General features: G+C 42.9%; 2 protein-coding genes across 4 annotated transcripts; one reads left to right on the top strand and one right to left on the bottom strand.

Moving 5' to 3' along the window:
• Positions 1 to 91: 91 nt before the first annotated feature.
• On the bottom strand, positions 92 to 6,115 carry leng9 (leukocyte receptor cluster (LRC) member 9). Of its 2 annotated transcripts, none has more exons than XM_062398716.1 (7): positions 5,777 to 6,115; positions 3,768 to 3,861; positions 3,256 to 3,425; positions 2,815 to 3,141; positions 2,436 to 2,694; positions 1,529 to 1,640; positions 92 to 1,438 (listed from the first exon to the last, which is right to left on the bottom strand). In XM_062398716.1, the coding sequence occupies exons 1-7, from the start codon at positions 5,910 to 5,912 to the stop codon at positions 785 to 787; spliced, it is 1,752 nt and encodes a 583-aa protein (XP_062254700.1). In that variant the 5' UTR covers positions 5,913 to 6,115; the 3' UTR covers positions 92 to 784. The 2 variants fall into 2 exon arrangements, with proteins under 2 accessions (XP_062254700.1, XP_062254701.1); XM_062398717.1 differs by having other exon boundaries at positions 3,256 to 3,389; positions 5,777 to 6,114.
• A 701-nt stretch (positions 6,116 to 6,816) lies between these two features.
• On the top strand, positions 6,817 to 14,383 carry flcn (folliculin). 2 transcript variants are annotated; one of them, XM_062398720.1, is made up of 12 exons: positions 6,817 to 7,189; positions 7,475 to 7,687; positions 8,342 to 8,488; positions 8,636 to 8,857; positions 8,966 to 9,132; positions 9,249 to 9,340; positions 10,935 to 11,095; positions 11,363 to 11,476; positions 12,649 to 12,772; positions 12,898 to 13,023; positions 13,553 to 13,655; positions 13,754 to 14,383. In XM_062398720.1, the coding sequence occupies exons 2-12, from the start codon at positions 7,475 to 7,477 to the stop codon at positions 13,959 to 13,961; spliced, it is 1,677 nt and encodes a 558-aa protein (XP_062254704.1). In that variant the 5' UTR covers positions 6,817 to 7,189; the 3' UTR covers positions 13,962 to 14,383. The 2 variants fall into 2 exon arrangements, with proteins under 2 accessions (XP_062254704.1, XP_062254703.1); XM_062398719.1 differs by having other exon boundaries at positions 6,818 to 7,189; positions 8,342 to 8,500.
• Positions 14,384 to 14,606: the final 223 nt, after the last annotated feature.

The following is a 14,606-nucleotide window of genomic DNA, read 5'->3' as shown; positions in this document are numbered from 1 at the left end:
CCTCTGTGTGTCTGTCACAGCAACAGGACCAGATCCAGGCCAGTCCATTCGCCGCTCTGATAAAATATCACCACTCACTGGACACACAATAACCAGTTCAATATTTAATGGTCTTCACGTCTGAGTGGTTGCAATTCATCGCACAATGGCACTAAGTCATCATTCACACAAATCCATGAAATATTCATATTAAACAGATTGTATGAGTCGTGTAATTATGAGCTGCAACTACTTGAGTAAATTCATGGCTCTTAAGAAAAAAAATCATCTTCTCCCTTCATTAATCATTTGTGTTTCCTGCATACGCCTTAATGGCAGGAGCATATGTCCAGGCAAATATAAAAGACGCCTAAAGTTGGACTCGAAAACTGAAAAATAACATTCTTCTTGATGCAGTTTTTTATTTTTTTGTATTGTAAGGAAGTGGAAACTCAACTGGACGTGTCAAATATAAAGATGTAAAACTGTTACATAATTTAGAGTGGTTTTCATTGGATTCAACATTAAAACATTAAATCATGGGTTTCCTCCTGGACCTGAAGGTTGAATCAAGAACGCAGCTACAGCATGTGATTGCTAGTGTAACTGGACACAAGCTGTTTACTATTGTCTCACAGCTTTTTACCCAAATATATATATATATCTAAAAGTGCATACTTAAAACAATGTAAATACACAGGTATTAAATTTGGTTGGTCAGGCAGCAGGTACAGTGCAACTCCAAATCAGGCATATTGCACATCATTTAAAAACATATATGTGTTTGTTCTGTGTCCATGTGGAATCATCGAAGATTTACTGTGCACAAAATCCTATAGAAACCATCTACGTGGGAACCGTTCACGAGACAAAGGTGTAAGGTGTTGATTGGCAGACGACCGAAGTTCAAACCCTTCCCCACCTTCAGGTCCCCCACCCCTTCAAAAATCCTCTCCCCCTCTCTGTCCTCTACCTTGGCCAGAGTGAGGTGGTAGCGCGGGTTGTTGGAGTCCCTGTGGAGCCAGCCCTCCTTCCTGTAGGCTTCCTGCAGGCCGCTGTTGAGCTGCTGGAGGGGCAGCTGAGGCTGGGGGCTCAGGTAGAGCACCTTCCCGTTGAAATGTTTCAGCTTCACAGGAAAGTTCACGTTCACCAGGGGGTTGCGATCCAAACTGGCAAACTTTCGGAGGATCTCCCCGGCGGCGGCCACTTCAGCCGGGCCGCGCAGCACCAGGAGGCACAGGGTGACGTGAAGGCTGGAGGCGGACTGCCAGTGAGGGGCAGACGAGGGGAGAACAGAGGTGAGCTCCTGTTGCAGCAGCTCGAAACAGGAGAGGATGGCAGGAGTGTTGGCCCTGAAGGTGATGAAGTGCGTGGGTTTTACTCTAGGAGGGCGATCACCTTGTGTCTCCTTTCTCTGCTCCAGAGGTGCCTCGTTGATGTTCAGGGCTGCAAGACAACCCTGTGTGCAATGAAGGAGAAACACTCTGTTAAACCTGAACTTCTACAGCAGAGCCTGGAAGCATTTCAGTGTGAGCCATGCTGGACTCACCAAAGCATCCTCCTTGCCCCCCAAGCTTTCTTTCCATTCCGACTCTTCCTCATCCTCCTCTTTTACAGTCTCTTGCTCTTTTGGGGACATTTTGTCTGTTGAATCGTTGAGTCTGAAATCATATCAGATGAGTAAAATTACTCAGCAGGCAGCGAAGGAACTTCAGAGAACATTTTTCAGGTTTTAACTTGAACTTCAAACCAAGACGTTCCTATAAACATAAATCTACTGAATGTAGTGTTATATTATAATCCTCTGTCCTTAGTTATTCAGTTATCTCACTGAATCACTAGTTCTGACCAACTCTATATTTGTCATATACACCAAATATAGAGTTGGTCACAATAACATGCATTAGTATTCTTAAATAAAGTCCCTGCTATGCTATTATCTTAAATAAAGACTTATCTTGAATTCAGGGATACATGTATCCAGTCACCTGTGATGTAAGGTCACAAGGAAACTGTGTACATCATATATAGCAATGCTTGACCTTTAGCTCGTAGGTGGTATTAGTAAGCAGAATGATATCCAGGATAACATATTTGTGTTTTGACCTCAGTTGGCAAAAACCTTCTTCACAAAAAAGATGATTTTTGAGAATCCGCTCTGCATCCTGATCTAACAGCTTGGGTGAGGAAGCTGTCAGTCAATTGTCCTCTATGTGTTATGATGGCAAAATCTCTAAGTGATACCCATTTCTGAGCAAACCAATCATGTGGATCTGATTCAAATCCCCCCCAGTTACTACCCCACTCACACATATTCTGCTTTACGTGACTGAATGAACAGTTGACTTGTAGTTGACTTGAAACTTGGAGCATGTAAACTCTACAAAAGCGTTTATGTTCAGTACAGTAGTCGTCTGTTCTCAGTTAAATATAAAGGATGTACAAGAAGACTAGACCTATTAGCAACCTCCTCCGCAACACATGCTCCCTGTGATTCCAGTTGTTCCTGAGAGTTGTTTCCTCTGCACGTTGGTGCCGCTCCTGTTGAGTCAGGGACGTGAATATTCATCTCATTCTGCTTCTCTTCCTCCAGATGTGTGTTCTGCGTGTCAGCACACTCCCCTGTGTCACTCTCCTCCTTCCAACTGACAGCAGGTGGCCGCTCCTCTGTTGTTTTTAGGCCGTCTTGTTGTTCTTGGACGTCTGGGTTTGTTTCTTGTGAAAACAAATGGTTCTATTCAGTCAGCATACATTCTGAGTGAGTATATTTTGTCTTTATTAGTCTGTGTGTGGGTGTGTGTGAGGTGGGGGCAGCAATAAAAGGCCCTCTCTTACCCTTTACTTCCTCCTCCTTTCCAAAGGGGGGAGCCAGAGATTGACCGGTGGAGCCAAACACCCTGTCCTTTCTGGTGTGGCGGTCCCAGACGCGGAGCCCTCTGTAAGTGAAGTACTGGATCCTGTGTCTGGGCAGGGCCAGCTCAGTTGTATAGTCACAGTCGCATGGGCTTGCTTTCCAGTTGAATTCACAGAAGGGGCGCTCGAGCACGCCTAGGAAGCGATCCAAGTAACCAACCACGAATTGTGACGAGTCCACCGTTGGGTCCCACTGGATCCGGGAGATAACGTCAGCTGCAGTTCGCATTCGAGGCTTTTTGTTTTTTTCTGTGGGAGAATTTAATATTCATAAAAGAGATCAAAATAAAAGATTCATACTGGATCTTAAAAGTATGTCATCAGTATCAGACGACTTAGAGAAATAACAAAATATGAAGTAACCGTCTCCATGGTATCCTGGCTTTTTGGCAATGTCCGCATTTCCTTTCTCCTTCTTGTGTTTTTCTGTTTTGTCTTCATCCGATGTGTCATCCTGATCCGAAGACACAGCCAATGAATCATCCAGTGTCGGATCACTGAGGAATGAAGGAGTAAATTGTCGGAGAGAAAGCCTGTGAAACATGTCAGATTGGAAACCATTGCACTTCTAAATTCCCTTTGACACAGAACAGCATTTTTCGGTATTAAATCACCTCTGTCTAAGAGAAACGAAAATACATACAGGTGGATCTTAGCAATGAGTTTATCAGTTTATTACAACAATGATCAGCAACTTGTTTAAATAAAAATAAATATATATATTTAGAGCACATTACTGCTGAGCCTCAACCATTTCCAGCTTCTTTGGTTTTGCTAAAAAGAGATTAAACATTTGTCTACCATATATCTGAAACACTAAAAGTGCTCCGTTACGCTGTCGGTGTGTTTGTGAGAACAAGGTGAGGAGAACAGACCTGTGACTCAGACGACATCGGTTTCCAAAATGACACTTTTGCATGAGGAAAAACGGGCACACCTTCACCTTCTCCTGGACCCGCTCTGCCGACTCTGTAAAACGATAGAAAGAGAAAAGTAAAGCAAAAGTGTGGAATGAGACTGTAAAGAAAGTCCCCTTTAAATTTGGATTCTGCATTTAAGTCAAAATTGACTAAAACTAAATTTAAACCAATGTTTTGTCAATCACCTGTGAAGAACGTTGAATTGCATTTGATTAGCTTTAAAGGTTCTTTATGAATAAAGTTCAATTGTTTGATTGATTGATAAAATATCACGACACACGAGGGAGTCTGGACCTGTGTGAAGCACCGAGTTACAGTATCAACACATTGACTTAAAACTGTTTACATCGTCACTCAAAGGCTGATTTCCAAGGCCAGTTGCAGATAAGAAGAAAGCACTACTGACAAAATGATGTACAACATAGACAGAAATCCTTTCCCCACCGTCTCTCTGTAGCTTGACCCCGGCTGTGAGTCAGAGAAACGAAACGGATATGAGGAAAAGTCCGTCTTCCAGTGTAAGGCAGTTTTCAATTACTCAGTAAATACCTACAGCAGTGCAGCAGGATGTTCTCAGATTAGAGTGACGACTATCAACTAAGCCAGTAAGCGGGATAAATGGAAATATCAATATACAGTATTATGTGAAATTCGGTCTTTATACAGTAAATTACAATAACAATACATTTTATTTTACAGCACCAACTCCAGGCACTCAAGGAAACCTAACAATATATCAGAAATTAAGTTAAAAAAATGTGAGTGTTGACACCTGTCAATACCACAGGTGTGACACAAGAATAGTTGAAAAGTCAAAGCAAGGTTAAAATCAGATTAAGCGGCAAAGATGATTAGTATATGATTACTATAACATCTGGCTAGAGAGGGATACATAAGATGCTATGTAGGGTGGACGTTACATGAGGCAGACTGATACAAACAGATGTGCGAGTGAGATTTGAGTTCTTATTGGAACAGTTCAGTTGGGTCAAGCAGGCGGATGTGAGATGTCAGAGAGTCACGGACACTAGTAGTAGTATAGTAATACGTGTGTTTTTGACAAATATCTTGTGACTTTGACAGTATAAGAGCCCCCATATCTTAATTTGATTCCCTTGATTCTTAAAGGGGTATTGCAATAAATGAAGAAATAAACAATAAATGCCCAGAAGGAAACTAGTGGTTTGTTAAAGTGAATAAATAATGTAACAGGTGGCGATGACTTTCCCCTGAGGTCTCAAATGTCAGCCAAGTAGTAAGGATGTGGTCTGCCTGTGAACTCTGGCACATACCACACGCCCCGCGGCTCTATTTCCAGATAGGAGGACTGAGTGTGACTCACAACACAAATACTTTAATAATGAACTGGGATCTTATCTTCCTTTTCCACTGAGGGGGCACAGGTTGCCCACATTCATGGGACGACCGCCACTGATCTTTATCAACTGGTCTTTCAACCGCCTCCAGTTATTAGGTATTAACTGGGTAAACGGTTATCTAGAACTTTTTCATTCCTGATGAAGTTTATTTGGACTTGGGCCCAGTGAGACCAATGGGAGTGGGAGCAGACGGTAAATTCTCTCCTCGTACTGGATCTGGAGGTCAATACTTACAGCTGCTGAGTCACTTCCTGATTCCAGCAGAGCAGTCAGGAGTTAAGTTAAAACATTTTCTGACATTACCGGAGCCTGGTCACTCATCCAGTGATCACCTCTGTAATCAGGAGGTCCAGACACATGATAACAGGACTTACCAGAACTCCCCTCGCTCACAGTGACACACACACTGAGGAATTTGGTTTATTTGTCAAAGATTAAATCGGACTGCAGTAATCCGGCAGATCTAAACTGTGCTTTCAAATTTGACACATTATATTGACTCACATATGGCAATATAACAATATAATAAACAAGACAAACAGTTGTTATGGAGCGGTTGGTGTATAACTAACCAGTGGGATTTACCTGCTGGGGCTCTCTGGGAGTCTGGACCAGTGTGGGGCTCAGCTGGGACTCCTGCCTCTGGACTGCCTGTGTCCCTCAGCTGGGTCACATCTTCTATGAGCTGCTCTGGTGAACCTGGGGACATTTCTGACGCCATTCTCTTGCGAGACGAGGTGACTTCGGACTCCTGCTCTGTGTCCCTGTGGAGCCCCGACACACCTTCAGCTTTTGTTTCAGCTGACACACAACGACAGAGTCACACTCGACTCCTGAAAGTGGAGAGCTCAGTGCTAAGGAAGAGCGAGGGTACTGTAACGGCTAGCTCTAGTCAGCTGTGGCAGCGGTAACGCGTAGAGGCACTTCCGGTGTCAACAGCCGCTGCCACTGACGTGTAAAGGCAGCTGCCTCTATTGCCTCATTGTTTGAGGCACGTGTCACAAACAGTTCTCACCATATATCGCTCTTTGACCATGAACGTGTCACCTCAATGGGTTGTGGGTAATGTACTTTTCATTATCAAAAAAGTCCTTTGTGAACACTCCTGATTCACCCAAGTTTTTAAATAAAATATGATTTCAAATATTGCAGTGAATGCTGTATCTATGAGATGTGGGTTAAAAACTGTCAGCCACCAATTTTTAGGTTAAACCATTGTTATGGGTGGTCACAGATGGAAACAAATTTCTCCAGAACTCAAAATAGTAACTATGACATTGGCGTCCTTTTGCACATTATCCATGTAACATATATATGGATTTCACTCACTGTTTAGAAGCAGCAGCCTCTGTTGCCTCATTATATATATATATAATTATTTCAATATCTCCTTATGATAATGCACAAAATAAAGTTTACATCCTCGTGCCTGTGCCGCTTACACTTAACCCATGTACATTTATCTAAAAACAATATTTCCGTCGTGAAAGGAGTATATTCTGTATATATTCTCTGTATTTATAATTTAATTTGAATTTTCAGCAAGTGGATTTCCCCCAAAATGGGATCGATACAGCTCCAGCTCTTCTCTGAAACACTCAACGTGTCAGGTCGTCTGTGCTGTCACCCCCCTTTTCCCGGTGTGTTCTTGAACGCAGCACGGCAGCCATGAGTCACCACCGCGGCTGGAGCGCGTGACTGCGCCTCCTCACGTGACGCGCTGTGTTTGTGTCTGTTAGCTTAGCGGCTACAAGGAGAGGAAACAACACGATGAGGAAGCGACAGGGAAACAAAAGAACAGGAGACCTCAACATGAAACACTGAGGGACGCGCAGCTTTGAAAAACCGACTGTATTCAAACACAGGGTCTGTTTCAAACCACTGTTTTGAATATGCTGCTTTTGTATATCAGGGCTTATTGGACGTAAACACTGCGACTAGTGTCATGAGAAGCAGCTCTGAGCTCCAGTCATTAGTTGAACTGAAAGTCAAGACAAGGTAGGAAACGTTAAGTTCTTCTTGAATTTATGTTTTAATCATAACTATTTGTATATTATTTACTGTTATTTTATACTGCCATATGTTCAGGTTGGGGATGGTTCTTGTATGTATGTAAATTCGATGTAAATGTACAAAACCAATAAATATGTGTTTAAAAAAAAAGAAAAACTAGCTAACTGTGACCATGTGTTGAGCCTGTTAGTGACAGACGATTGGGATGAACTGACTGTTTGACACCCGCGCCTCAGTAAATCCTACCTAACCCTGTTCTCTGTCTCTCAGATGAATGCTCTGGTGGCCCTCTGTCACTTCTGTGAGCTCCACGGGCCCAGGACACTGTTCTGCACTGAAGCCCTGCACCCTCCATCCCCGTCCCCCGCGTCCCATGCAGGGGTCCCAGCCCCCGGGGACAGGGACCGGGACGGTGACCGGGAAGGTGAAGGGCTGACCATGAGAGCCAACAGCTCGGCCACTCAGAGAGGAGAAATGTGTGAGGTGAGCGGATGTGGTGGTTTCGAGGCCAGAGCGTCAACTCACCATGATATTATTATTATTATTATATCAGACAGTGCATATCTCTGCCAGGGGCCAACAGTCCCCTTGAATTAAACCAGACCGCACCTAATTATACACACTCATAGATCTCAGTCCCATAAACATGCCTGATTATGGTCATAAAGATCTATGAAGTATTCCCTGTGAAATTGTTGAAGATGTTGCAAAGTTACAAAAGCCAGATCCACGTCAAAGTTGAATGGGTTCTTCACTGACCTCTGTTCAAGATTCATATTAATCCATTCCATAGTTTTTGCATTATCAGGATAACTATCAGACAAATAAACACTGGTGAAAGTATGACACCGAACTGCACACACAAAAATGGCAGATTTGAAATGCCCCACCTCTCCCCATATTTAATTGTCAATAAAGTAGAGAAGTTTTTGCATAATCCTGTTAACAACAATAAACCAACATTAAATACAGACCAAAGCATGACCTCTTTGCCAGAGGTTATACTTGCCTCAGTCTGATCAGACCCACCCTTCTCTATACATCACACTTAAGCTTTAACTCTCTGGTTTGTGTGTTAATTCATTTTCCTGCCGTGTATCTCAAAGTGCTCATTCTCTTCCTCTCTCTGCCTCACAGGGATGCCGATCTCTACCTGTGTCTCACCCGGGCTTCATGAGCATTGATGATGAAACGGGAATTCGCTTCCTGAGCCACCAGCATCCCAGAGAGCCACAGCTTTTCAGCGTTGTACGCCAAGCTTGTGTACGCAGCCTCAGCTGTGAGGTAAACAGTGATGTACGTCTGCATTAGTATGTGTGTGTGTGCCTGTAAGTCACACATGTCATGCACTGAATTAACAAACACATTTGTCTGTTTAATTCCATCATCTCCTCACATCCTTCCTCTAACTCTCTCTGTCTGATTTGTCAGGTGTGTCCTGGCCGTGAAGGGCCAATTTTCTTTGGAGATGAGCAACACGGTTTTGTGTTCTCACACACCTTCTTTATCAAAGACAGCTTGGCCAGGGGCTTTCAGCGGTGGTACAGTATTGTCATGGTAGCCATGGACAGAATATACCTAATCAACTCTTGGCCTTTTCTGTTACGCCACCTTAAACTCACAATACAGAGCCTGCAAAGCACTGCTCTCAAGGTAGGACACTACATATATTTACTCAGTTTTTCTCAAATACAAATATAAAGACTTAATTCTCTTATTTATCCCAACACCTAATGTCTTGGTATCTGTGCTCTGCATCAGGTGTTTGACAGTGAACAAGGAGTTTGCCCCCAGCGAGCTGTGAGGATGAACAGTGCTTTTTCCCCAGCAGTTTTCCCACATCAAAGGAGTGGCAACGCAGCCCGATCGCTAACCTCTCTCACCGAGCATCCCAACCTCTGGGCCAGCCTGCACTCCTCCTTTAGCTGGTGAGTTGATCCACTGTCAGTCCCACTATGACATACATGCTGTGGTCTTTTTCAATGTGAGCTTTTTGCAGTCACTCACCTGGACTTACCGACGTGTGTTTTCACCGTATTCCCAGGCTGCTGAAGGCCTGTGGCAGCCGTCTGACAGAGAAGCTGTTGGAGGGGGCCCCCACTGAAGACACCCTGGTGCTTATAGAGAGACAGACAGGTACAGACATAGTTCATAATTCAATGGGATTATACATATTTAGCATAGAGCTACTTTACTGAGCCATGTAACTCTGTAAAATCTGAACAAATAAATGCCTCATAAGAGTTTATCAGACTAAAAGAACTCTGTTTACCTGCGCAATGCCTCAACATGTTTTTCCTTGTAGCCCACGTTAAGGTGCTTGAATGAGGGATGACTAGGCTGAGGTCATGTTTTGCACAATGTCTCTTGGTTTTATCATCAGGATGAAATAGACTTAAAGGAAATTCTGATTCACTGGGTCAGCCACTGTGGCGACAGTTGGCCAGAAAAACAGTGATTCACTTTACCCTTGCTCTCGAATACAGAGTTTTGCCAGGAAGTGTTTAAACAGTTTTTTTTCTGTTGCTAATCTGATTAAGCTTCTGTCTGTAGCTTAATACACATAAGACACAAGAAAATGACTGTAGGTAGTATGATATTACATAGCTGTTTAATTTTATCCTTAATTTGTTTATTTGATGGTTGTCCACTTTTCCATTATATGCTAGTTTATATTAGGAGCATTCTATTACTGTAGGTGATGAAAATGTGTTGCTTATTAGGGGTGAGATTGTGTAACAATTCGCCCTGTTTAAGACCCCAGGGGAAATTACTACACATTATTTTTAAGGACCACGGGTGGACCCAGCCCGCTGTGTACGGGCGCATGCTGCCTGACCTGGATTATAATAAACTAATGATCACTAGACCGATAACCCTGTGCTTGGTCTCACCACGAATGAGATGAATATATATATATAAACGAAATACACTCAAACAGGTTGCGTACAATAATCCGTATTACACAAAACACCATCAACCCCACATATCACCTCGGCTCGTGCCGGCAAACAAAGGCGGACATGTGAACATAAACACGCTATTTACACAAATCACACACATCAATATTTCCCCACCCCAGGTTCATAACATAATCCCCAAGCAATGTCCCAAACAGAAAGACTGCAGGTGTGGCGTGGTGAGTTGTCGCAAACAAACCAAACAAAGTCCACACTGTCCTCACCACCTTGTGCCCAGAAAATGTTCAGTACTTGCGTTCATCCATTAAACGACTCCAAGGCAATAATCCCGTTCCGGCGAGAAAATCCCATGTAGGTCTTAAATGATCTCCATTCCCTCGAACCTCTGGAAGCACCGCCGGCCCGCACAACCAAAAAAACAACCCTGCGGGGTGTCACTTCCCCCGTATTTACCATATTTGCCGTTAAAGAACCCCACATATACATCATAACACATATAATAAACAAATACATACATAGATCCCTTCCGTCATCCTTATAATTTTAAGGAGTCTGACCAATGAAATATGTACATTTTATTGATACATAAAGTGCACTTAGGTGACCTTTATAATTGTATAGTTTCATTTTTGCTTTGGAAAGATGAGATGAGTGTGCACATCACTTCATGGACAGGATACACACTAGTGATACAAATCCTGTCTCTTCTTGACTTTCCTGGGGAATTCCCCATATCTGTAATGAATCTCCAGTAAAAATCATTTCGTCATTGCTTTTCATGCTGTGATATCATTCTCTGGTTCCAAAAGAACAAGAGGAGGAAATGAGCTGCTGGGAGGGAGCCGAGGGAGGGTCCTCAAAGTCACGCCACCTGTCAGTGAATGAGCTGGGCCATGACTTCCTGTGTGACGACACAAAACTAGAGGAAATTCCTGGTCCGAAATTTAGGTCCCTGCGACATTTGAGACAGGTAAACCTAAGAACCTTTTCAGCTTGTTTTGTTGTGCATAGTCGGTTGCCAGAATGCTTTCATTAGGATCCCTAAATGAGTCCATGGGAAGTGAGGATGTCAAAAATATGCATCTCACAATGTTAAAGAAAGTTATGGAAATTCTGCAGCAAAATTGAACGAACCCGTAAGGCATCGTTTCAATTAGCTTTGTGGTTATCTGTCCTGTAGTTTTGTTTTGTGGCCCTAATTGAGTTAATATTGATGATGATGACTATCTTTTCCAAGGTTCTCGGGGTGGCTGACTTCAGGCAGTTAGCGTGGCACGTGCTCATGGGAAATCAGGTCATATGGAGAGGCGCTCACCCGGGACTCATCCAATCAGCGTTTATCGTTCTGAAGGTACTTTACTACTATGTTTATTTCTCCCTCATTAGGAAACACAGTCTTATTAACATACAGCAGGTAAAGAGGAACTGGAACAAGTGATATCACCTGAGGGTCCTGTTTATTTGAGCCATGGTAAAACATTATCTAAAGTTTGAAATTATAGATTACAAATGTCATCTTAGAATCACTGGAATAATATAATTTTCGTGTAACATCTAGTGACTATGTTCTCATTTTTCACTTTTCTAATATTCTGTTCTTCCCTGAAGATATTTTTATTCACGCTACGGGTGCACACCCTGAAATGGTCTTTGCCTCTACATGTTTTCCACACCTACATTTCTTTGCAAAACACTAGACTATGATGGATACACTACAGTAGATAGAGATACAGTGTTGCTGTTTATTATATGGTTATGATTGTTTATAATGTTTTCCTGTTCATTTAAACTGTTGTTGTTTTATTTTTGTAATTGATTACAGTTACATTGCAGCATGTTGCTTCCCAGGTGTTTTTCATAGCAATCATGTTAACATGTCACAGCAGGAATAGCACATGTGTTATTAATAACACGTATGACAGCCCTGTTCTATTCAAGGGCGTAACTAAGCTTTGACAGACTGCACTTAAATTCCCTTTTGTCTCGCTTACGTGGTAGCGTTGTTCCAGCTATTGGGCCTTTGTGTGTTTTAGTTCTATTGCAATATAGGAATAGAACAACTGCACATACTGTCCGGGGGAAGGGGGGTACAAAATGTTCCCACACTAGCAACTCACATGTGTCTGGAGGGTCTGTAATTCCAGGGTTATTATACATCTTGACCTAATTAAAATTTTTCTGTCCGCATGATACCTTGATCACGATTGGAACAAAGCAGTCTTGGGACATAATAAAATAGGTGTCATGGAAATATTTACTAATGTACACGTTGCCCTGACTTTACACATCGGTAAAAAAATACCAGCTCAACAGGGTGCACCTGCAGCTGTCTCAGCAGGATGGGTATGGGCTGTCGCGTTCCATGATTTAGTCCTGATTTCAGAATCCCTTTGGTCCCAGAACAAGTGAAGACATGCTGTGGAGTTGAATAGGGCTACTAGTGTAAACTTCAACGTTCTTTGCTGCATACGATTCTCTTCTTGCTGCATCTCATTTCTGAATTTCTGTCCTTTCTCCCATCAGTCCTTGCTCCCAGTTGGCTGTGTGCGTTCTGTGCCATACAGTGGTCAGTATGAGGAGGCCTACAAGTGCAACTTCCTGGGTCTGAGTCCAGATGTGCCCATTCCTGCCCACGTCAGCTCCTCAGGTACAAGAGAGTCTCTCAAACAAGACATTACAGCCTGAAACCTAAGAGATGCTTCTGTTACATATTGTTGTCTCTCACACATAGATCACATTGTTTGGATTTGACCTTTTTATTTTACCCTGCAGAGTTTTCAGTGCTGGTGGATGTCAGCATCGAGAGAAACTGTCAAATCTCAGCTGTAGGAGACGAGGATATCTGCTCACTTTATCAGTTCACCATCAGCAGTGCCAACCCACAGCCGACTGACAGGGGTGAGCAACCACCTCATTTAACGTTTGCTTTCATTTTCAATGTAAAATGCTTCTTGGCTAAACATTAAAAGTAGGGATAGCATATACCTTCGCAATCTGTGCAGTTTTTAATTTAGTTGTATAGCAAATTATAGTTTAATCAGAATCTCAATCTGAATACATAGTGATGAACAGTACCAGCAAGAATAGTTTTTAATTCAGCCTCATCCCAGCCCACAACTTTTTAGTATATCAGAAAGGATTTGTTCCTTCTTCCTACCAGTGGAGGATGTACGTTTTTTCTAAATCGGGTCTATTGACTGGACAGGGGCACTTCACGGCCAATCTCATTTTAGCTGTGGGCCCCCTGGCCCCACCCGTGGATTCTATCTTAGCTGTTTAATCAGCAAGGCTTTGAGATATGTGGCAAAAAAGTTTTAAAAAACAAAACCTCCTCTGAGGTATTTTAAGTTTAAGGAAACATGAAGAGCAGCTTTGGTGAAAGGTTGTTCTTGGAACTACAGGATATAAAGAAAATATATTTGTCCAGGTCCAACGTTGCTCAACAAGCTTGAGGTGGCTCTGTCCAACGAGAACTTGTCTGTGGACGTGGTGTCTCACTGCCTGCTGTGTTTGAAGGAAGAGTGTATGAAGTGAGTAAAGTTCACTCAGTCTCAATGAAGACTATTTGGGTATTAGGGAAGGTTTCACCACATGAACACATTCTCATAGATGCTTCTCACTCTTTCAGCAAAGTCAAAGTGCTGTTCAAGTTCTCCAAAGTGGACGGGCGAGGGAGGGAGGACACGCAGAAGGTCTTGGCCCTCCTTGGTGCCACTGGGCCGGGCGAAGAGGACAATGTCAGGCTTCTCAAGTTCTGGATGACTGGACTCAGCAAAACTTACAAGAGTCATTTAATGACGGCGGTCCGAGGAGGGGAGAGGAGCCCCAGCCAGTGACAAAGAGAAGAAAGGAGGAGGAGGAGGAGGAGGAGGAGGAGGAGGAGGGGGGGTTAGCATGGGGTGAAGAAAAGGGACATGGAAAGAGAGGGGGAAACCAAAGAAAGGAAAGTGAAAGCGAGAATCAGTTTTGTTAACTGGTTGGGACTTTTTGTGGAATGAAAGAAGACTCTGAGTTAATGACAGATGCCTTGGCTCATTCATTATTGTCTAATGTGCAAGAAAAAAGGGATTCATTATGTTTTTTGCCCTGAAACCTTTTTAACAGTTGCGATGATTTATGAGGGCTCTTATTTGTCAAAGGGAATTATTGCAGTCCACCACTTTGTACTATTATGTCAAGTTTAACTTATTACAAAAAGGCTTTGCACTTTGTTTACTCTTTCACTGATTTTAAAATGAAATAAATTCATGTGAAGGGATCAGCTGCACTTCCTTGTTTTTTTTATTCAAAAAGTGGCTCCATCTTGTGGTGAACAGGAAGAATAAAGGGGTTGAAGGCGGTGTAAAACAGCAGAGCTGCATTCCTCTGCATGTTTCCACTCACTTGTTTAAGTGGCTGTCGGCCATCAAGTACCAAGTGGTGTAAGACAGCAGGTTTTTTAAGGTTCTGTGGTGTCCTGAAGTGTGCAAAATGGTTGTATA

The sequence above is a fragment of the Platichthys flesus genome, chromosome 11 (assembly GCF_949316205.1).
Source record: "Platichthys flesus chromosome 11, fPlaFle2.1, whole genome shotgun sequence".
NCBI lineage: Eukaryota > Metazoa > Chordata > Actinopteri > Pleuronectiformes > Pleuronectidae > Platichthys > Platichthys flesus.
This window is presented reverse-complemented; position numbering and strand designations above follow the sequence as displayed.

What these genes read in the sequence shown, in the direction of transcription:
- flcn (XM_062398719.1), top strand. Translation starts at nt 7,475, where the DNA reads ATGAATGCTCTGGTGGCCCTCTGTCACTTCTGTGAGCTCCACGGGCCC. An exon ending in AGAGAGGAGAAATGTGTGAG is followed by an intron (nt 7,688 to 8,341) that starts GTGAGCGGATGT and finishes TCTGCCTCACAG; the next exon opens with GGATGCCGATCTCTACCTGT. An exon ending in CTGCACTCCTCCTTTAGCTG is followed by an intron (nt 9,133 to 9,248) that starts GTGAGTTGATCC and finishes CCGTATTCCCAG; the next exon opens with GCTGCTGAAGGCCTGTGGCA.
- leng9 (XM_062398716.1), bottom strand. Translation starts at nt 5,912, where the DNA reads ATGGCGTCAGAAATGTCCCCAGGTTCACCAGAGCAGCTCATAGAAGAT. An exon ending in CTCCCAGAGAGCCCCAGCAG is followed by an intron (nt 3,862 to 5,776) that starts GTAAATCCCACT and finishes ATCGTTTTACAG; the next exon opens with AGTCGGCAGAGCGGGTCCAG. An exon ending in CGATGTCGTCTGAGTCACAG is followed by an intron (nt 3,426 to 3,767) that starts GTCTGTTCTCCT and finishes CATGTTTCACAG; the next exon opens with GCTTTCTCTCCGACAATTTA.